Raw genomic sequence first — 23,207 nt, forward strand, 5'->3', positions numbered from 1 at the left:
GTTTCGGCATGCAGCCAAAGGTAACCAAGAGGTGAATGTAGAATTTTCTTCACACACTATCAGCCAAAAACTATAGCACAGTTCATTCACCTCAACGCAACCTCAAGTTATGGAGTATGAGGATTTTTTGTACCCAACATAATCACAGGTGATTCTTATGAATGTGGGTTTGAACTATGTTAGTAACCAGATTTAATTTTGATATATATCCTTGAGTCATGAGCCCATCTCTGATATTCTGCAAGGAATTAGCTGCTGAATGATCACAACTTGTCAATCTGGATTGGCTTTTGGATCCATATTCTGAGCATGTCCAAATCATTGAGTACAATTAGCATTCTGAAATTCTGATGATTATTATGTGAATCAAAATCAAAATCTGTATTTCTAAATTAAATATGTGTAAGGTGTAAAAATAAGATGCTGTTTTCTTTCTTGAAACTTCTTTCTTTCTTCTCTTACCATAAACAGCTGCTAAAATTTAGACTTGGCAATACAGCTCCAGACATCCACACCAGTCACCAAAAGATGGCGTCTGCGCTGGCTGCCGGTTGCGTTTGTTAATAAATCAAGCAAGCAGTTCACACAAAGTTCACACTGGCAGAGAGAGAGATGACATCATTACACACTATTAAACACAGCACCTGATGTTAGAAACAATCAAGTAAATTACCGTTAGTCACTTAAGTGCTACCAAACAGCAATATACTGAACACCAACCGTATCATTACAAGAGGCAATATCTTCATGAAATTAACACTCAATGAGAAATTCAATCAATTCAATGGATGGGAAAATTTCGTCTGTACATTTTGATACCTCACCCAATTCCATATGGTTTGATTTAAGCTAGATGTGGTAATTTTCATGCACATGAATAGCTTAGGCAAGCTTTTACAACTGGAAAAGTGAGCTATTTGCTACTCAAAGTCAAAGAGTTTTATAGGCTTTTACAGTGTGGCACGTTTGAAAGAAAAGTCATGGAATCCAGTCACATTGGGACAAGTGAAGTAGATATCCGTGCATTAGAGCTCCAGAATTCTCCTATCGTATCTTTGAGTTTTAATTACATCAAGATGAACTTAAAATTTATAGGTGTTTTATTAAGAATCTCTCATACCCATATGCCAAATTGCATGTACAGATATTATAAAAATAGGCGGTTCTCGAACCACGCGATCCCCCTAGCTGGGCAGTCAGTAAACTTGTCCTCAGATGACCCCTGGTGACCTCGAAATGACCTTTCAAAAATTTGGCTTTAAATGTTGACTCTACCCACCAAGTTTCATGCCCATCCGACAGTTTTTACTAATTTGACCTCAGATGACCCCTGGTGACCTCGAAATGACCTTAAAAAAATTGGCTTTAAATGTCGACTGTACCCACCAAGTTTCATGCCCATCCGACAGTTTTTACTAATTTGACCTCAGATGACCCCTGGTGACCTTGAAATGACCTTCAAAAAATTTGACTTTAAATGTTGACTGTACCAACCAAGTTTCATGCCCATACAACAGTTTTTACTAATTTGACCTCAGATGACCCCTGGTGACCTTGAAATGACCTTCCAAAAATTTGACTTTAAATGTTGACTGTACCCACCAAGTATCGTGCCCATACGACAGTTTTTACTAATTTGACCTCAGATGACCCCTGGATGACCTCAGTGACCTTGACCCACTAGCCAATACAAACCGGTTCTGTCTCGGGTCAAGATGCACCCACCCACCAAGTTTGCGAAACGTGGGACCCCTAGTCTCCGAGAAAATAGGCGGAAGGCAAAACCTAACCAAAATGGAACACACATACACACCTACATATACACTATCGCAATATCCCCCTCATGGCTAAAGCCAGGGGGATAAAAAAGATATTGCACATTTTAAAATACATTTTTTACAAAAAGCAAAATAATTTATTAGGTAACCACAACAATTGCACATACTAGTATTACGTATTAACACAGATCCTGGAAAGGGATCTGTGCAAGAAAAGAGCCCTGGCAAGCATGAAAAAGTTAATACATGAATGAATTAGGGAACAAACCAAAAGATCGACGACGTCCTATAAACAAAACTAGTTTCGTTTAGGGGGGAGGGGGTACAAAAACATCGGTCTGAAGATTGTGTCATTATAATTATTATGTCAAAATTTTCAACATTTCATTATTACGTTTCTGGCCGGGAGGGAGGGGGTCGGCTGAGAAACGAAACTAGTTACGTTTATAGGACGTCATCGATCTTCTGGTTTGTTCCCTTATTATTTCCCAATAAAAATAATGTCAATAATACAAAAAAGGTACCTCTGATTTCAGTGTAATACTTTTAAAGGGCATTTCGTGATCCACAGCCTCATCCCCCACTTTTCCCAAAAAAGTTGAGATTTTTACACCACTGGATACCTCGGACTAAATGAGTTTTATGTACGAAATATTTCTTGCAGATTAATTCTATGAGCAAAAATATCGCCAAATTTGAATTTCGTTCTGGTGCACCAGAAGCGAAATTACAACACATTGTCTATGGAGCAGTGTAATACACATAATCATGCATAACTCACAAAGCATAAAATCGGAATCAACTGAAATTTTGGAAATAAGCTTTTTCGTGGATATCTACTGAAAAATGTCATAAAAGAGGATGCTAGGATCACGAAATCCTCCTTTAATGTGCACAGTTTATAAATATATGTTCCCAAATCTGTCTACAAATTAATTTAACCATTGCATAATTGATAATTACTAAAATAACAGCGTTCGAACTAAGTTTTGGAACTCAAATGCTTTAGTTTAGTTATATTCAATGACCATTTCCTTTATTCAATTTCAAAACATATGATCACACTATTACACATGCACAATCACAGAGACTGTAGACACACAAAGAGCAATATAATTATGCAAATTACTATCGCGTATCGTCAATTCCGACCACCGGACAGTAGCTTGGTGTAATCTATCATTAGTATCAAGATGTCATTTTGGTTCACTTTGGTGGACAGCCATCAGGGTCCAACAATTAACTTTTCTTTGTGGGGAGGCTTATCCTAACACCATTTCTGCTTTTTGGTGTAGGGTAAGGAAAGAAGGAAGTAAAAACTAGTGGCAAATGGTGGTCATAGACCACAAACCTAGCTGGGGCTTGTTGGTATTGTGGAGGTATCTGACCCCTGCAAAATGTTCCAAAAATATTTCCCTGGTCATGAGGTTTGTTGTCACCGAGTTTGAGTCCCGTATTCCTTACAGATGTCCAGAAAATGCAATTCTAAGATTTGACCCCAGATGACCTTTGACCTGACCCTGAAAAATGTTCCAAAAAATTTCCCCTGGTCATCAAGTTTGTTGTCACACAATTCTAAGATTTGACCCCAGATGACCTTTGACATGACCCCTGCAAGATGTTCAATAATGTTCCCCTGGTCATGAGGTTTGTTGTCACCGACAGTGAGCCCTATACCTCTTACAGATGTCCAGATAACGCAACTCTAAGATTTAGCCCCAGATGACCTTTGACCTGACCCGTTCAAATTGTTCCCCTGGTCACAAGGTTTGTTGTCACCAAGTTTGAGCTTTGAACTTTGATGTCCAGATAATGAAATTCTAAGATTTGACCTAAGATGACCTTTGACCTGACCCCTGCAAATGTATCAAAATTATCCCCAGGTCATGAAGTTTGTTGTCACCAAGTTTGAGCCCCATACCCTTACACATTTCCAGAAAATGCATTTTAAGATTTGACCTCTCGTGACCTATGACCCGACCCTGTAAAATTTCCCCCTGGTCATGAGATGTTGTCAATGAGTTTGAGCCACATATCCCTTACATATGTCCAGATAATGCAACTGTAATATTTTACCCCTTTAATGACATTTGACCCCAATTCTGTGTACAAGTTATAGGCATTGGGTATAGTCGATGCATGTATGTGCAAGTGATGTCATTGTGCTATGTAATTTGTGGTAGAAGAAGCATTTTGAAGGTATTTGGTTATATACCTGTAATGCCCCCTTAATGACCTTTGAACCCAATTCTGTTTACACACTATGGGCACTGGGTATAGCCGATGCTTATGGTCAAGTGACATCATTGTAGAATGTTACATGTAGGAGAAGAAGAATTTTTAGCTGAAATCACATTTTTAGCCTATTTGACCCCTCTGTAACCTTTAACCTAATAAAAGTCAGGTAACGTGTATGGTTGTGGTCAATGATGGTTGTCATCAAGTTAGGTCAAAATCGGTCAAAGCATGTCAAAAAAAAAAAAAAAAATGTGCAATTTGTTGCCAGAAGAAAGAATGGATAGCATTACAGTACCTAGCTGGGGGTGTAAACCCCCCAGCTAGGTAAAGAAAGAAGATGAAGAGAAAAGTTGTTTGCTTCTGTCTGGTTTGAACCACAGGCCCCTTGGGTACTGCCGACAAAACCGGGTTAGCAAGGAATGGGCGTTGCACTGACTTTGCCAGTGTTTTTATGTGTATGCGTGCCCAGATGGTTTCCAAATGCATCAAATGGGATGCTTGTGCAGTTGCAATGTGCTGTGGTATTTTGTTGCCCAGGGGGGTCACTCCCATTGTGGCCTGTACACCATCGCGATAATGAAAGCAGCGTAAAAAGGGTAGTTTTTAGGTGGGTAGGCACGATCTGGCGTGTAACACGTTTAGGGTGTCAAAAACATGAAATATTGGAAAAAAGGGTAACAAAATTGCAATTGCAAATACGCAAAAATGAAATTTAGGGTATGAAATTTGATGCAAGGAATAAAATCCCTGTTTAGGGTGTGAAAACACCTGTTTAGGGTATCGTTTTAGCCAAGGGTTAAATCCTTGTTTAGGGTGCTTTTCAAAAGTTGATTATCGCGGATGGTGTACAGGCCACAATGGGGTGACACACCCCGGGTTTTGTTGTAACAGTGTTAGAGTTGGAGGAAGTAAGGTCAACATCAACCACACACATCGAGACAGTTAGCCAATTTATCAGAATTCTCATGGAAGAAAATCACCAAATTTCTTCATATCACAAACAGCTCTCCACCTCTTGATCAAACAATCACATGACTACATATTGTACATGATTGGTGACACACCAGGGTGACACCAGGGTCTATGGATGGTGACATAGCAATTTTGTGATCATAATCAATTTGATCAAATCAATGCTACATGTACTCATACAATGTCTATTTTTAAAGAGGTCTTTTCCCATTCAAACTATTCTATGCATGACCAGAGGCGCGATGTTGGGGCAACAACTATTTTTCTGGTGAATTTAAACTGAAAATCTCGATTTATCTGGTGAATTTCAGCAAAATGCTCCCCAGTTTGGACAACCTGCTACACAAATTTCAGCTCATGGCAATTGTTTACAATGTAAACTAATATGAGAACATCACCTACATGTAAATAATGTTTTCGCTAAAATTGCTATGCAAAGTAAATGGAAACCTGCCTGTACCAGTGACCTGTTATCAATAGATCAAAATAAATAAGTAGCTAGCACTAGCAGCGCAACTGTACATGTTGTGTCCTATTTCTAAATTCAGAGTTCACCTAAAATGAGTCATATGAAGAAATCAGATTTTAAGCTCAAATTTGAATACAAAAACTTTTTGTTTCACAAACATTTTTGAGCAAGCAACCAACCAGAGAAAAACAATTCCAATTTAATAAAATCACTGATTTTATGTTAGTTTTTTCTATATGGTGTACACGAACAAGCTATTTTGTTTTGTTTTCAAAATATTTGGGTTTTTTTTGTTTGGTTTTTTTTCATTTTGATCCACACATTTTATATGTACTTGAGTCTTTGAAAGCTGACTAGTTTTGAAATAAAAGCTGAAAGAGTTCATGGTTAGTGTTATCTGCTACTTTTAAAACATAGAAAAATTGAAATAAATGAAACAACCTTCCTCACAAAATCAACATGTTTATTCAAGGACAACATGTTCTAGTCACTTCAGGAGTAATAAGTTGTGTTCACATTGTCGGACGTATGCTCAGTGGAACTTGGTCAGCACAAATTGCTAGGAGTAGTGGTAGGCGCTGTCAGGAGTAGTGGCACACGATGGTCAGCGTATGTTCTGCCAGCTGTACGTCCGATGATTTACGGCTGGCGGTTACGTACGTCCGATGATTTACGGCTGACGAGCTGGGTGTAACCTCCGCCAGGCGTAAGTTGCAATGTGAACGCTGCTACATGTACTCCTGGCACCCGGTGTAAGTTTGACCTTTTGTTGGTCGGAACTAAGATATTACATATTGTGTGGTTGAAAAAGGGTCACAGAAACACAGAAGTGGTAGCCGATGTTTACGCCGACCAGAAGTGAATGCTTGGTGGTACTGGTAACTGGTCGGCGTAGTGCTAGGAGCAGGCTAGGTGTGGACACGCAATAGGAGTACTTAGCGAAAATATTTGAAGAGCTCTGTTGCAAAAGCCCTTACATCCACTTTTGACTGAAATTGAGTGATTGAAATGACATTATAGTGTTTTTAAAAATACACATTTTGGTGGTTGTTTGACCTTCATACCACTTTTCCTTCAGGAGATATCGTATATTTCCGTTTGGGAAATCTTAGGAATTTCGAAATCTGAACTTAAAATGAATATAAAATTTTAGGAAAATAATTTCTTGGTGTATAATAGTAGCCTTGAATGTTCTTTAACTATTAAAACCAAAAGGAACTAGTTTGGGGTCAATATGAAAAAAAAAATCATTGTAATTAACGAAAGCTGTAGCTTATATTAGGAAATGCTCAAAAACACAATTTTCCAGGATTTAATTAAAAATTCATAATTAAAAAAGTAAATGAGATAATTCAATTTTTCTTTTTGATTTTGAAAGCATTAGTCAAGTTACATAAAGTAGTGCAAACAAGTGGGCTCAAATTTGATTGCAAAGGTGGTTTCTAGAAAAGGGGTAAATTAATTTTGTTGCAAAAGCCCTTACATGTACATCCACAAAAGCATGATATTAAAGAAATAATAAAATAAATAGGAAGGCTTGAAAATTGTACCAAAACTATTCTTTTAGTTTCTATTCATCAACACTTTATCCGAAGTATTCGAACCCAAATTGAATCAAATCGAACAAGTAATACTTGCACAATTAAAAAAAGCTGTTTTTCTCAAAAAGTCAAAAGTGGATGCATATCATGTATTGGAGGTTTTGAAACAAAGCTCTTCATTTGTGGAATTGTTATCAATGTAAGCGTAAGTTTAAGCCGGGTGTAACTCAACATGTGAACAGGACTATACTGTTGACATTCTACTATAGATTGTCCATTTAAAAGACCGACATAATCCCATCAGTCCTATTCCATGTCCATGTTTACTACATGTATACATGTATTTGAAATTTTCTCAGTGCCATAAGTTGGCAATATGATTTCTCCCATCTGTGTGCATTTTGGTGTAGATCATGTAGTATTTTCATTGCCACTTCATGATATTTTGATTGTATTCCAAACATATTACATGCATTTACATGATCATGATGTACATGTAACATATATTTTATACAGTGAAACCCACCATAGAAAAATCGGCCACATCCATTTCATTTCTTTTTGTTTTGTCAAACCCAAAATACTGAAGCCACCACATCCATATCAATTTTCTTCCCTTTCGAATATTTTACAGAAATGTTACCCAAATAAATAAACATTTTTGTTTTGTTTGCTCTTTATAATAAAAGACACATGACTTGCACAAATTGAGTTGGTGTATGTCTGGGCATATGTCATAATGTCAGTCACTCATTTATTTTTTGTTCAGTATAACACTGTACAGGATATGAATCATACTACAGTATATGGAAAATTTAGTGCCCGAGGCCCTTATTTTAGTCCATGCATATTATTTACTGTTTTATGAAATTTAGACATTTTCCATGCAAAATAATGCTGCAATTCAAGATAAAGAAATTTGGTACCCATACTGTTTGTGATTTAATTCTTGTTTTGACTCAATTTTCAGGCTGAAACCTGGGGGGGGGGGGGCACTCAGCCCATATAAAGTTATAAGTATGCATGTGAACGAAAATATGTAATAGTTATGTTTTGGGGTTCAAAATTGACAATTTTGGAATATAACAGTATCGTGCTAAGGGTACTAGGGTAGTTTTAGCTGACCTACACTAAAAATATTGGGACCATGGTCCCAAATATGTCGTCCGAAGATATGGGTAGTTAAAAATCACATGTATGTGATGTGATCAAGCAAAATGAGTTGAAATGTCGAGAATATTGATTTTGTGATATAGCGAGTAATAGCGTTCAACATCCTTTGTATTTTATTGTTCTGAGCAACACCAAAATGGCCATATCTCTGGAACCATAAGTCTAATTATGATGGGGGTTTTCAGCAAATTAAGGTGGTACTACACCCCTGGCCAATTTTGTGCCTATTTTTGCATTTTTCTCAAAAATTATAGCGCATTGGTGACAAGTAAGATACGTATACATATTATAGGGGCAAGGACTACAACTACTGCACTGAAAAAATTTTTTCAGCACAGACAACAGTTGTGGAGTTACGGTCAAAAATGAGGGAAAACTAATATTTGATCAATAAATCAATAACCACTTGTCCTGAGTCACTGAAATTCCAGTGTAGTAACTGGATTCCTTGCCCTATAACTTTTGTTACCAGTGTTTTATTAGTTTTTGAGAAAAATGCAAAAATAGTCACACATTTATCAGGGGGTGTAGTACCACCTTAAAGCTCTGGGAATGGATCATGTATTGAAATTGAAAACTGAATTTTGATTTTGAACGACATCAGACTAGTGCTGGTATCGACAAGGCTTTGTCGACAAAAGCACTTTTGCCGACTGTCGACAAGAGCTTTGCATGTATCGACAAAAATTAAACAAAAAACTTTGGCTAAGAAAGCTTGAAAAGTTTAACATCCTAACAAATATTTACCAAGGTATTTTCGGGATCTCTTATTCTTTACATCTTTGTCGATTTCCCTGACGTTCTCGCCGTGTTTCTTAAACGTTTTTATCGTGACTTTTTCGATCTATCACACACGCTAGTAGCATCCAATTCTTTCACTCGGCAGTCGCCATTTCGCTGTCACACGACATTGGCAAACAGGGAAAGTTCCTGATGACGTCAATTTATATTTATTGAAACAAGCACACTGATTGGGTATTTATGCGAAATGGGAAAATATGAGCCAATCACAGACGCTGTTTATTTGCAATTTGACCTTTCACACAATGTTTTTTCATCTCTGTATTACTACACTACAGCGCTACAGTGTAGTGATTGGCTGCTAGCCTGTTAACACCGTGACATAACAGATGAATACAATTTAGTATTTTCCAACTCACAAAACAGTCACGTGCTCGGAATAATGAACACGCTCTCCATATTTGGGGGTAATTTACTAATTTGTGATTCGGCACTTCTTTCTGATGTTTACATTTAGCGACTGAAAAAAAGCAAACGAAGGGACGGGAAATCATCAGATTTGCGGATCATGTTTGGTATCACACAGTGGTCTTTTTTACATTTCAGCTCAAAATCTAGCATATTTATCTCTTAAATGTAATAACTTTCACAACTCTTGCCTGGATTTCTAAAAATGGGCCAATCATTCATTGCCAGTTCGTATCGCTTTCATGGTATTCCCGCAGTGTGTTGTGCCGTCGTGTAGGTTGCAGAATTTTGCACCCGGATCGTCACAAAATTTGCCAGGTTTGTGGGACGATTTTGGGGGTTATTAATATGGCCTGATTGTCGACTGTTGTCGACGTCGGCTTTTAAATTTTGTCGATTGTCGACAATGAAAATGCATGCCGATACCAGCACTACATCAGACTCATTTTGCGTGATCGCATCACATGTGATGTAGGCCCCGTAATAAATATTCATGTGAAAAAAGTTTATTTCATTTTTGTGAAACATTTTTTTTAATTTTCAGCCAATTTTACAAGTTGACCTCAAATGACCTTTGACCTCAGTATGTAACATTGATCACCACCAAGTTGTGTGTGATAAGTATTATTACTTCAGTGTATAATGGATCTCCATCCAGTTTCGGAGATTCTGCATACAATATAAACTAGACTTAGCTGTGGTCTAAGACCACGAACACAGCCGTGTTTTGACGCCTTAATGACCTTTGACCTCAAAATATATAAACGCCCATAGACATTGGCTAATGTCAATGTATGGGTCCAAGTGGCACCACTTTGCTATGTTATTTGTGGCAGAAAGGGGCATTTTGAAGGTTTTTCGTCTCAGACCGGAAGTGACCCCTTAATGACCTTTGACCCCAAATGAAAAAATACCACATGTACAATAGGTAAACACAATTCACGTGTGAATATACCATCACCCTCCAATGTTTTTCTTAGCAAATAAAAAATTTTGAAGGTTTTTCGTTTTATACCGGAAGTGACCCCTTAATGACCTTTGATTCCAAATTTGTGAGGACCCCATAGACACTGGGTAATAACAATGCATGTGTGCAAGTGGCGTCACTGTCATACGTAATTTGTGGGAGAAGAAGCATTTTAAAGGAATTTCGTTTTATACCGGAAGTAGCCCTTAATGACATTTGACCCTAAATAAAAAAAAATACCACATATGCACAGAGTAACTATAATTTATTTGTGAACATACCGTTACTGTCCTATGTTTTTCTTAGCAAATAAAAAATTTTGAAGGTTTTTCGTTTTATACGGAAGTGACGCCTTAATGACCTTTGACCCCAAATATGTGAGGACCCCATAGACACTGGATAATAACAATGCATGTGTGCAAGTGGTGTCACTCTCCTCGTAATCTGTGAGAGAAGAAGCATTTTGAGTTGAAATCACGTTTTTGACCCCTATGACCCCTGCTTGACCTTTGACCCCACGAATTTCATATGACATGTAGGGGCATGGTCAATGATGGTTGTGACCAGTGTCCGAAATAAGGAAAATATGGAGGTTATCCCGAGGATAACTAAAGCATGAATTCTTCTTGTCCTCAATACATTTTGGTTGTCCCCATAATGTGTCATACTTATGGAGTTAAAATATATTGGTTGTCCAGGGGATAAGTACATAGCTCAACATGGTTGTCCCCAGTGATTTTTGGACAAGAGGACAAGAGGATAAGTGCTTATTTCGAACACTGCACAAGAGGACAAGAGGATAAGTGCTTATTTCGAACACTGGTTGTGACCAAGTTAGGTCAAAATCGGTACAAGCATGTAAGTGCTAGAGCAAATGTAGTGGTCGGCAGAAGAAAGAAGAAAGAAGAAAGAACCTGTAAGAAAAAAGACACAGCCGTGACTAACGTCACGGCTGTGTAATGCAACAACTCCAAATTGAAACAGATCGATATGGGACATTCCCATTCTTTTGTGGTCCCAATATAATCACTGGTCTGGAGAAAATTGTCTGTAAACACAACCAATTTGCAGATAGGCCTACGTATTATTTGTCGCAGGTCTACAGGTAGCTGGTGTCAGATACACCGGTACGGTACATGATTTGAAGTCACATCATGCGTTAATGCCTGGTGGTCAATGGCCGCGGATGTACAGTGGTTTTAACAATATAGCGCTGTGAGTATAGGGGGATTGTCATACAAAGCCCGGCTGGCAGGGGGCGGGGACATACATGTAGTGGCGCAGTGCAGTCCATTCAATCAAATGTTGTCAATCCACTCGATTGTAAAGCATTTGTTATGTGTGTGAAACAAACTGTCGCGGTAGATTGCAATCATGCATTTGAGTAGTCCGCCATATTTACGGTATGATACGTCATATGCACAACCTCTATACTTCTTATCATTACATTTAGAGATACAATAAAAACAATGTCTAAAGACTAAATTACTGACTTGAGTAAGGTGTTTTTCAGGGACAGGGATTTCACTTACGGTTTTCTTTTTTTTCCTGGCTATTTCGCCCCCAAATTTCACACATGGACCGAACAAATGAGGCGCCTTAATATGCTTTAATAAAGGTCAGTGAGGTGTTGCTGGACTTAGGTGTTGGCATTTTCACATGAAGTTTTCACATGAGGTGTAGGTCAGTTTTAATAATATTCAGTGTGGAAATGTGGGGTAAAAACAAAAATAATTCATTTTCATTATAAAAAAACCAGAAATAAAAGTAGAGTAATAAAGTCTCAGTAAGTTGGTTTTTATTCTAGATAAACATATTAGAAAAACAAACTTGTATTTAATATATTTCGTAAAACATAATAAATTAATAATAAAATAATACATTAAATCATTTAAAATCAATACAATGTACATCATGATTTACATGAATAAAATCCATGGGTTCCATACAGTCCTGAGGGCAAATGACACACATTCGACGGGTGTACATCATGATGATATGAACGATGGCCCTAGATCGGCCTATGGCTATTGGCTATGCATGTAAAATGTACATGTATGTCCATGACTACTACACATGTACGTATTAATGTAAAATCATGAGAATTTTAAATGCCCTTTTAATTTTTGGGGATTGTCAATTCCAAAAATCATAATAATAATTCTAATTTAAAATGTCCTGAATTTTAATTCTAAATTATCCAATAGCTCCAAAGATTAGCCTTGCTCACATGTGGAAGTAACCCACGTTTAGAGCCTTTGTCTCCCTTTGTTTGTGACCGACTCTCATGTCACACATGGACGACTTTTTGGCCCAGCTGTTAGCAATGCAATAATACACAATGCAATGAGTCCCGTTACATGTAAATGCATGTAGCACGTAAACATACAATTAAAAACCACGATAACTTACAAAATAGTCACTGATTGTTTCTCTTAATTGATGAGTGACATAGTTTTGTACTTCAGGCTTTACACTGAACAAATTATATTTTAAACTTACCAGAAATATGATATTTACAGCCAGAAAAGGTGAAGTTAGTTCCGCTCATTTCGTCTTAATAATTCCTCCATATTGATATTGATGTTTTTGTTGTTGTGCAGACACCACGAGAGGGGGTACTTTTCATGTAAAATATAGAGCAGAGGGCGAAAGTCGTAATTCTTTTACTTTATTTAACCCTTGACAAGTTTAGATTTTCTGTGATTTAATAGGGCCCAGTGGCGGCGCTACGGCCCCAAAATATTTTTGTCCCCCCCGTTTACTCCCCCACTTTTGAGTCAAAACTCCCAAAATTTTCACTTTTTTAGTGCGGCAATTTTGGGCAAAATTAATCGATTTTGCCCCCCCTCTGAAATTCACTCCCCAATGCCTCCCCGAAAATAAATCCTGGTGCCGCCATTGATAGGGCATACTCTTGCTAAAATCAAAATGCAATGTTTTTTTTTTATCTTCGATCATCTTAGATTTTATAGCCAAATCCAATTCCACGCATTTCCTACACCTTGATGGGGGCATGTGAAATGATGCAGGCTTTGCGGGAATTTTAAACTGTGTTCCATCACCCGTGTAACAAAAGGATGCTGACAGTTTACAGTGGCGTACCGTGGCCGCCCCTTCCCCGGGGGGCTGAAGAAAAGCCAATTTTGCCGCCCCTTCCTCACCAGCCCGAAAAGGTTGCCCCAATTTTTTACGGTCGTTTGAAAACTGAAGAGCAAAAAAAAAAAAAAAAAAAAAAGGGTTTATGGGCGCTACCGCTCCAAAAGCAACACATTTTTATGTAAAGTACAATTTTTCACATTTTCCGCCCTTTTTCTTTACTAATTCTTTTTGCCGCCCTTCTTCTTCCATCGCCCTCTTTTGCCGCCCTTCGATTTTGCCGCCCCTGCTTTGACCCCGGGGCTGGCGCCCCCCAAAGCCCCCCAAATACGCGCATGGTTAATGCAATACAATGATTATTGATTTTGAAACAGGGCTTTTCCACCCAATTTATTGGGCAGTTTGAACACCAGTTTGATGCGGATGTCCCCCAGTAATGGCGGAATGAATTCTGACCATGACTTGGTTCGTCCCCTTCGACGTGCCAAAAAAACGTGCCACCTTAATTTTAACAACGTTTTGACGATTTGACGTGACATTGATGAGAAATCAAATTTCGATGTGGCCAACACGTAACTGTGCTTAGTCCGGCAGTCGCAGTGAAATCACTTGTTCTTGCAAAGCTAAAATATACATGCGCGTATTTTTTTTGGGGGGGCTTTGGGGGCGCCAGCCCCCCCGGGGGCAAAGTATGGGGCGGCAAAAACGAAGGGCGGCGGAAGAAGAAGGGCGGCAAAAACAGGGGCGGCAAAAACGAAGGGGGCGGCAAAACGAAGTAAGAAAGAAAAAAGGGCGCAAAAAATTGAAAAAGCATGAAAAATTTAGAAAAAAGGTTTCTTTTAGGGCGCTAGCGCCTAAAATCCTTTTTTTTTTTTTTTTGCTCTTCACTTTTCAAACGACCGTGAAAAAAATTGGGTCAACCTTTTCGGGATGTTAAGGAAGGGGCGGCAAAATTGTTTCTTCTTCAGCCCCCCGGGGTTGGGGCGGCCACGGTACGCCACTGATATAGGCCTATTGGTCAAATGTTGCCAAATCCAAATTCTGATTATTTAAAAATAGTAAATGATGAAATTTACAAATTTATTTGGTAAGGCAAACCAGACAAAATTAATGAGAACCGTTATGACACAATCTATTGAAAATGGTGGTATTAAAATGTATAATGTTGAAAGACATTTAAAAATGCTATGTTGCCTTTGGGGAGCAAAAATGGAAGTAACTGTATTAATTACTACACAACCAATATATTTCATTATTATGTTTTCAGGGTTATTAGGAGTTAAGAAAACATAATAATGATAATATTGGATGGCTTATTTCACATGATACCATAACATATCGGATTCGTCATACAAATATCGAACTCGCCGTTGGCTCGTCCGATATTTTATGACTCATCCGATATGTTATGGTATCATGCTCAGCCATCCAATATTATATCAGTACAGAATAATACACAGAATTCTCGGAACAATTGAAATGTTGTTTAAAATGAATAAACGTCAAAACGATGAAGATATAAAGTTGTAATGAAGAGAAGGAGATGTTTATATCCCACCTTTTTATCAAAATGTGGCCAGATCTGATCCAATCAGGCTAAAGTCGGCATCGCAAAAATGTCATAAAAAGAGGATGCTATACGAAATCCTCCGAGAGGCTGGGTATCACGTAATATATGATAACCCTTTATATGATTTTTATGTTTAAACATTTCGTTTCCTGTCCTGTCTGTAATTATCTATATATATATACCTTTAGAAATAATTCATTCATTGCATACCATTGTTCTATGTTGTTTGTGTTGTGTGTTTTTTTCGCATAAAATACAAAGATACAAATACAATGGCAATCAAGAAATTAAAAAGATGAACGTTACAATGTTAAAGTTTTTGAAAGTAGGGATTGTCACAATTCTGGAATTTTGAGCGTTCTTGAAATTTGACGCGCCATATCAAATATACCTTACAGTTATATCAACAGACTTAAATAAATAAATAAATAAATAAATAAATAAATAAATAAATAAATAAATAAATAAATAAATAAATAAATAAATAAATAAATAAATAAATAAATAAATAAATAAATAAATAAATAAATAAATAAATAAATAAATAAATAAATAAATAAACTAAAAAATCAGACTGTTTTTTAATAAAATGGATTATATTGCCGCGGGTGGTACTACAAAGATTGATGTGGATATGCCAAAAATAAACATGAAAGTACTTTTTATTTTCTCTTATTACTTAGTAGCACTCCTTTTATATACAGACTATATCAAAATGATTGGTACCCAGCAGTTGTCACTAATAATGAATGAGTCTGGCACATCAAAATGCAACATAAGATCCAAATAATTTGAAGATTAATTGTATAACAAGTCATAAACTATACATTCAGGACATTTCGAGAGTATTCATGCAACGTTGCATTTGGAAGAGGCATTCTTTTCAATCAACATCAAAATTGATGGGTACCAATCATTTTGATACAGCCTGTATGATATGCCTCTCTGCGCTAGCTCCTATTTTCCCCATTGTGTTTTATTATTTTTATACTACAGTAATTGTATTCACAATATATTGTAGCAAAGAAAGATGCAATTTGGTGAAATGCATTTGAAATTATTTTACGTCATTTCTGTGAACTCATATATCTGATATGCACGGATGATGATGACGGATCCATTGAATCTGTAAGTACACACTATATTAATTAGTTTTAAAGTTTTCATTGTCTTTTCAACATGCATATTATTTTACTAATAGTACTATACTCTATATCTATCTATTTTAAGCTGGGGACAACTTCTTCAATGTTTTAATAAAGTTAAGGTTTTTGATGAAAGTAATCGTCGTGGTATTTTGTAAACTTTTGTCATTATTACACACTAGGGTGTGGCGAAAAACACTTTTTTTTCGCAGATTGACTTGGAACTCTCGAAGAATTTTACTAGGGTACATAACTACTCAGAGGCGTAGCCAGCCTTTTACTTTGGAGGGGCAAAGCCAAATTTATGTCCCATTTGTCAATTGTTTGTCGGGGGGGGGCAAAGCCAAGTTCATCCCATTTGTCATTTTTTGTCCCATTTTCAGTCATTTTAATGACACTTTACTCTTTGCCGGTTTTTTCCTGTGGGGGAAACTTGCCCCCCGGCTGCGAATTATTTTTCGGTAGTTAACATTTGAATAGGGAGGCCGTTTAACAACTGTATAGCCTACGTGGTGTCCCGCACAACCATATTAGGGATAGATATAGGTTTAGGGTTATGATTAGGGTTATGATTAGGGTTAGAAACTTATAATTATATTAAGTTTCTCCAATTCAAATTTTAACTACGAAAAAAATATTACACTTTGGGTAGCTTGTTTGGACCCTTCTGAGCATCACCAAGTATATAGTCACCACTTGGTTAACATTATTGTTCGCTACAGACAGTTATGTAAATCTATGGCATAAGAGTTGCTGTTAAGGGATATGGGGTAGGGCCTCCCCGGTTTCACTCAGGCAATTTTCATAATTGTGGTATTTTTGCATGTGGATATGAGCTGATCAGTGTGATATGAACTGCATGGTGAGGGGCCGGGGCTGGTCCTTTATCAGAGTGAGGATGTGAGCTTCCTGGGTCCCTACTCTGGGCAATCCTACCCAGAGTGTGGACCCTCTTGTGGACCTCTGTCAGAAATAAGATTCGGAAACGGTGAGGTGTGGGTTTCATAATAGAAAGAACCACAGCCAAGTGTTTTGGGGTATAATGCAATAAATGAGAGAGTGATGGCTGTAAGACTGCAAGGACATCTTTTATTTTCTATCATGCTCCAACAACAGATGCATCAGAGAGTGAGATGACTGACTTCTATGAGATGGTACAAAGAGTTGTGGATAACATATACTTATAGAAGTGACTTACTCATTGTACTGGGGGATTGGAATGCTAAGATTGGAAAACTGAAGGATAGGTGGACTTGGGATCGGAAATGAACGTGGAGACAGACTGGAGGAATTTAATTGAAGCTAATAACCTAATCATTGGGAACACGTTTTTTGAACATCATCCATGGAGGCTATGTACCTGGATGAGCCCAGGAGAGAGAACAAGAAACCAAGTTGGCTGCATCATGGTCACGAAAAGGTGGAGAACATAACTCCAAAATGTCAGGAAACGACCGGGCGCTGACTGTGGTATAGTGACCATCAGCTACTTGTAGCCAAAGTGAAATTAAGACTGAAAGCTACAAGAGAGACAATGCACAACTTACCAGGTATGATGTTGACAACATCTCCACTCAATACTCAGCGGTGGATCTCTCCATGCAGCAGATCTTAAAACCATGACAGGAAGAGAGCAAAAGCAGAGAGGAAAGGAAGAATGGGCACGACAAATAGGTCTCCAAACGTGTTAAGGAGGACAAAAGAAACTACGTCGAAAGGAAGTGTGTGGATATGGAAAGATGTAAGGGTGACTCAAAAATAGCTCTTGGTATTGCCAAAGAACATACTAAGAAGTGGACTCCCAGGAATCATGTTATATTAATGATGAGAATGGTAACAATCTTACCGAAAGTGAGGACATCAAGAGGCGATGGGTTCAGTATAGTATGTGCCCAGCTCAGCTGTTTGAAGCACAAGATAATAAGATGTATGTTCAGTGTGAAAAATCCACCATGATCTGAAGCTATCTGAAGTTGAGCTTGCTACACAGGCTGTATCAACATGATTGGTACGCGTCAGTTTTCAGTGATATGAACATGACTGCCACATCAAAATGTAATATAGGATCAACAAAATTGGTTGATTTATGTGATGAGCAGGCATATAACTTTACATTATGGTCATTTCAAAACGATCCCACGTTGCATTGAGAAGAAACAGGCTTTCAATAACCATCAATACTGATGGGTACCGATCATTTTGATACAGCCTGTATGGAACAAATGAAAAATGATATTAAGTCACCTGGATTTGTAATGTATATCTTCTGAGTTGCGAAAGGCAACATGGAAAGAAGGATAGACCTAATGAGGCGTCTATGTTGTATCTGGAAAAAGAAACAAACTGGGGCAAGAAATATCTAATGAGCAGGCAGGATTTCGTGAATGAAAGGGGAAGGGGACCAAATTGTCAACATCAGGAATGTGACTGAGAAATGCAAAGAGCATAGACTTCCTCTTTACATGACTTGTGTTTCATAGATTATAGTAAAGCCTTTGACTGTGTTAGCCATCCTCAGATGTGGGAAACTATGAAGAAGATGGGTTTCCCAAGTCATGCATCTTGTAGCCCTGATCAGTCGCTTATATGAAGACCAAAAATCTGCAGTCGGAACAAGTAGTGGGTACACAGATTGGTTCAATATTGGAAGAGGCTTATACGGCAGGGCCGTGTACTATCACCAAACCTATTTCAACATCTACTCTGAAAACATGAGAACAGCAGCTTTGTAGGGGTTTGAAGGTGGTGTGAAGTTCGGTGGTAAGGATCATTAACCTGAGGTACGCTTGTGATACCACTCATATTTGTATCTAAGCAGCAGAATATAGCTGATTGATTTTTTGAATTTATGAAGCGCATCAAAGAGGCCAGTGAAGACAAAGGCCTTCTCCTGAACACAAAGAAGGCAAAAAAAAAAAAGTGATGAGTTTGTGATAGATGGACAGCAGATTGAGGAGGTGAAACAACGATTAACAACATCGGCGATAGCACAACTGAAATTAAGAAGCTTTAAGAGAAAAATGGCTATTGCAACGACAACTGTGCAAGGCATATCAATCATGGAAAAGCCGAGGCCTATCCATTGACCTCAAAGTACGCTAACTTCGTGCAAATGTGTTTTCCATTGCTACCACGGATGCGAGTCTTGACCAAGAATGACAGGAAAAGAGTTGATGTTTTTGAGCTTTTTTGAGATGTGGTGTTACACTCAAATGGCTTTGCAATTGACATGGAAAGACAGGAGAACAAATTCCTGGATACTAGACATGATCTGTACAAGTTTGACCATCAGATATGGCATAATGGAGAGAAAGTACATTGACCATATTGTCAGGAAACATGGAGGTGTAGAAAACAAATTTTGCAAGGGGCTATGGAAGGCCGACGAGGAAGGGGACGTCCACCAACATCTTGGACGAATGACGTGAAGCTGGTTTCTAACCAAGGAATGCATGGTACAACGCACTTAGCATCAGATCGAGTGAGATGGCGTACTTTTACCACAGCAGCGCTAAAGAGCGCCACCTGACACAGAGAGAGATGAACTGATTTGATTTGTTCGCGTTTTAGACAACACTGGATAACCCAAAAGCCTGTATTGAAGCTTATTTCCATTGGGGTCCATTTGAACACCGGAACAGGTTGGGAACAGCCAGGGGTTAACACCCTATTCTTTTCGAAACTGGCTGCAAGTGTACATGTATGGCTCTATGTACACGGGACCGACGGCTTAACGTCCCTCATGATTCATTTACCCAATTCTAAATGAACCATGGGGAGAGCGCAAGTTTGAATTTAATTTACAGAGGTTGCCAATTAATTTCAAACATTTTTACCCAAATATCCCAGCAAATCCCCACCTTCGGGAATTGAACCCGGGACCAAGATATAATATTTGTAAGACTTATATTGTTGAAGACATGTCTATTTGCAAGACGCTGTTGCAATAACGTGTTGTCCTCTTTACAATGTCATTAAATTTAGATGTTGTTTTGTATTTTTTGTTTTTACTTTTTGTGCAGTGAAAGATATCAATTAATAATATATTCTTTTGATTTCACAGATTTTCTTCATTAAACTGTTTTCATGGTTTTGGAATGCGTAATAATGATGTGTAAAATGTTTTTCCCAGGATATTTGCTGCTTGCCATTTATCGTAAGCAAGACATTTATTTATTTATTTCAATGCGGAAAGAGGTAGATGGAAATGTTGGTTGGGAGTGAAGCGCGGTGCTGCGCGAGTGGAGACGATCAGACAAATAGCAGGAAAGTCTCGTGGACATGGTGGACCGTGTGGAATGAGGATGGGGGGGGGGAAGAAAAGAGTAGGGAAGAGTATTAACAGACAGTGGACGGATTGGGAAGAGAGGAGAGAAAAGGACAATATAATAAAACTTGAATATGGAATAGAATAGAGGGAATTGCATGCCGGGCGTTTGGAACGGAGTGGAATAGAGTGGAATATAGTGAAACAAATGGAGTTGGTTGACATGGTTGGAGAGGAGAGAAGATGAATGAGTGGAGACGAGTGGAGCTTATAATAGAGGTGCGGAGAATCGAATGATGACAATGTGAAAGTGACAGCAACGATAATTACTGCACAATTTTTATATTTCAGTTTTGCCGATAGAAGCAATTGATATGCATTGCTATGAATGTATCAGCAATGCAACTGATGACGTTTGTTCAGAGGATGGATTCAAGCCTAAAGATGCCTTGGTGGAGTCAGTACCATGCGAATCGAATAAATGTGCAGTAAGTTGGATACGGTAATTCTATAGACAGAGATGGGAGAGGAGAGACAATTTACCTCAGCTCAGTCGGTAGATGCCTAGTAAATTGATGTTCCAGAACTTGGGTGCACGCTTCCTCCCTTGCCCCATGCACCAGGTGCACGTCCCTATGGCTGCGTTCGCCGTTGACGTCCAATCTCAGATTGAGTACGCCGTTGATGTCCAATTTCAGCTTGGGTGTGCCGTTCAAGTGATGTCCAGTATCCCAACGTTCGTTCAGTCTTGTGCGTGTCTATCGGTGACTCTACACGGGAAACAGGATCTATATCAATGTTAGCTCCTGGGATGGGATGCGGGCCGGTAAATGAGATCTCCTCTTGTTCGCTTTTTTGGTTCTCCGCAGCGAATTTCAGTTGTCCGTTGCGTCCTTCTGTGTGTTCCGTTCCTAGTGTTCTGTGCTTTGCTTGCTTTATGAATCGAACGTCTTCTGTAACGGAAGACTGTGGTAACTTAGCCGCGGCGGACTACGCAAAATTATTAAAGCCATCGGTGAAAGACGATACTGTCATGATTCTGACATTATGTTGTAAATTTATTATCTAAATATAATACTAGATGAAATTGAAATATTAAACAAACCCAATAACCAACGTTCTCTTTTATCAAGACTGTATCAGTTCCACCAATACCACTTGCTGGTATATCTAACTCCATGCTTATACGCAAATGCGACATACCAGGGACACAACTTGAAGCATGTACAGATGCCCCCGATGGCGAATGCAGGCCTCTTGATCTTGGTTTATTACTATACTCATTCCCAAATTACGTCATTGGAAGTGTATGTTGCTGCAGCTCAGGTTACTGCAACGGGCCAATTGCACCGGATCCAACAGGAGTAACAACAGATGTTGCCTTCACTACACAATCAGGAACGCTTAATTCTGCTGCAGTGTTTTGCTACGATTGTATAAGGAATGATACGACGGATGCATGTTCTAATGCCACCTTCTTGCCCGATCATCCACGTGTAGGACATGAGTTGTGCAACTCTGGATTGTGTTCCGTAAGTAAACTGGTAAAACTTCGATCAGTGTGTTCCAATATCTGTGATCAGATGGGATTAAACTTAATTATACATGTATCCAGCAATCAATACATAGCATAGAATACTTTGATCAGACATTCATTGCACATTGGCTCGCCATACTTATTGCAAGGTAGTCCATAAAATGGAAAGTATACAAAAACCGTATGCGAAATAATGATTTATTATTACGTGGTTTTATGTTTCTTTCAGACTGTGCTTATACCAGCGGTACCTCTCGTAGGTTTAAATGATCCCGTGTTTATCCGGCAATGTGATCTCCCTGGGAAGCAGACATCAGCATGTACATCAATTCCGAAAGGAGAATGCGGACAGGTAGACATCGGGGAACCTCTAATGGGTATCCCCAACTTTTTATTCGCCGACGCCTGCTGCTGTGAAGGGCATTTCTGCAACGGGCCATTCCCACCACCGGATTTCACAACACAAGGACAGAATATGTATGAAACAACTACTGAGGATACTTATGAAACTACTGCTGAGAAAGAGAGAACAACTGAAAAGCCGACGGAAATGTTTGAGACGACAATGATGCCAACGCCAGATACATCAACTCATCGGTCGGAAACCACGCGTATTCTCACCACCATTGAGCGCTTTCTGTCTACCGTAACAACGAATCCGACGACCAGAGAACAGACGTCTGTCAGTGTCTCAACAACGATACCAACTTCGATGCAATCAACGACACCTTCTGTCACAGATGAAGTAGATTCCCGGACCACAGATGATATGACTACAATACCTATAACTGTCAACCAGTCCACATGGTCAACAGCAAGTGAATCTGCTGAAGATCGTGAAAATACAAGTTCCGAAATAATGAAAACCAATGAATTAGATACTGATGCTGATTCTGAAGTAATAACTACCACAAGTCCTTCAGATGTGATATCCAGCCATGCAGTGACTGAAATGTTAGAAACTGCGACTGCCTCGATGGTTGAGCAAACTGAAATGGAACACGTGACGAATAAATCCAGCAGCTCGCAGGTTGAATACAATTCTCGGATCATTGCCTGCACCTTCATGCTGACAGGCATCATGACTTTAATTTGAATTCCACCATCATGCCCATTTTCACGAAATTTAATAATCATTGAATTATAATATAATTGAATCATTGTATCATACGCTGTTATAATAATTATTAATGATGATGACAATAATATTAGATCCATATGGCCGCTATAATAGTGCCAAGA

At 38.5% G+C, this 23,207-nt stretch overlaps 2 protein-coding genes across 3 annotated transcripts in view; one reads left to right on the forward strand and one right to left on the reverse strand.

Annotated features, from left to right (window-relative positions):
- LOC140155844 (ankyrin repeat and IBR domain-containing protein 1-like) overlaps positions 1-12,915 on the reverse strand; it is a 116,687-nt gene extending 103,772 nt beyond the window's left edge. The window contains exon 1 of one of the 2 annotated variants that reach the window (XM_072178833.1): positions 12,850-12,915. The gene's annotated coding sequence lies outside the window, so the exon portion shown is untranslated. Of the gene's footprint in view, positions 1-462; positions 563-12,849 lie in introns of those variants that run through there. The other variant, XM_072178832.1, reaches the window with a different exon arrangement.
- Positions 12,916-21,586: 8,671 nt separating this feature from the next.
- On the forward strand, positions 21,587-23,072 carry LOC140154314 (uncharacterized). The gene is made up of 2 exons (XM_072176888.1): positions 21,587-21,960; positions 22,195-23,072. Exons 1-2 carry the CDS (start codon positions 21,607-21,609, stop codon positions 23,059-23,061), a joined length of 1,221 nt encoding a protein of 406 aa, XP_072032989.1. The 5' UTR covers positions 21,587-21,606; the 3' UTR covers positions 23,062-23,072.
- Positions 23,073-23,207: the final 135 nt, after the last annotated feature.

The sequence above is a fragment of the Amphiura filiformis genome, chromosome 6 (genome assembly GCF_039555335.1).
Source record: "Amphiura filiformis chromosome 6, Afil_fr2py, whole genome shotgun sequence".
NCBI classification, from domain to species: domain Eukaryota; kingdom Metazoa; phylum Echinodermata; class Ophiuroidea; order Amphilepidida; family Amphiuridae; genus Amphiura; species Amphiura filiformis.

Coding starts and splice junctions, on each gene's coding strand:
- LOC140154314 (XM_072176888.1), top strand. CDS start 21,607: ATGCTTATACGCAAATGCGACATACCAGGGACACAACTTGAAGCATGT. Junction 21,961..22,194: donor GCAACTCTGGATTGTGTTCC/GTAAGTAAACTG, acceptor TGTTTCTTTCAG/ACTGTGCTTATACCAGCGGT.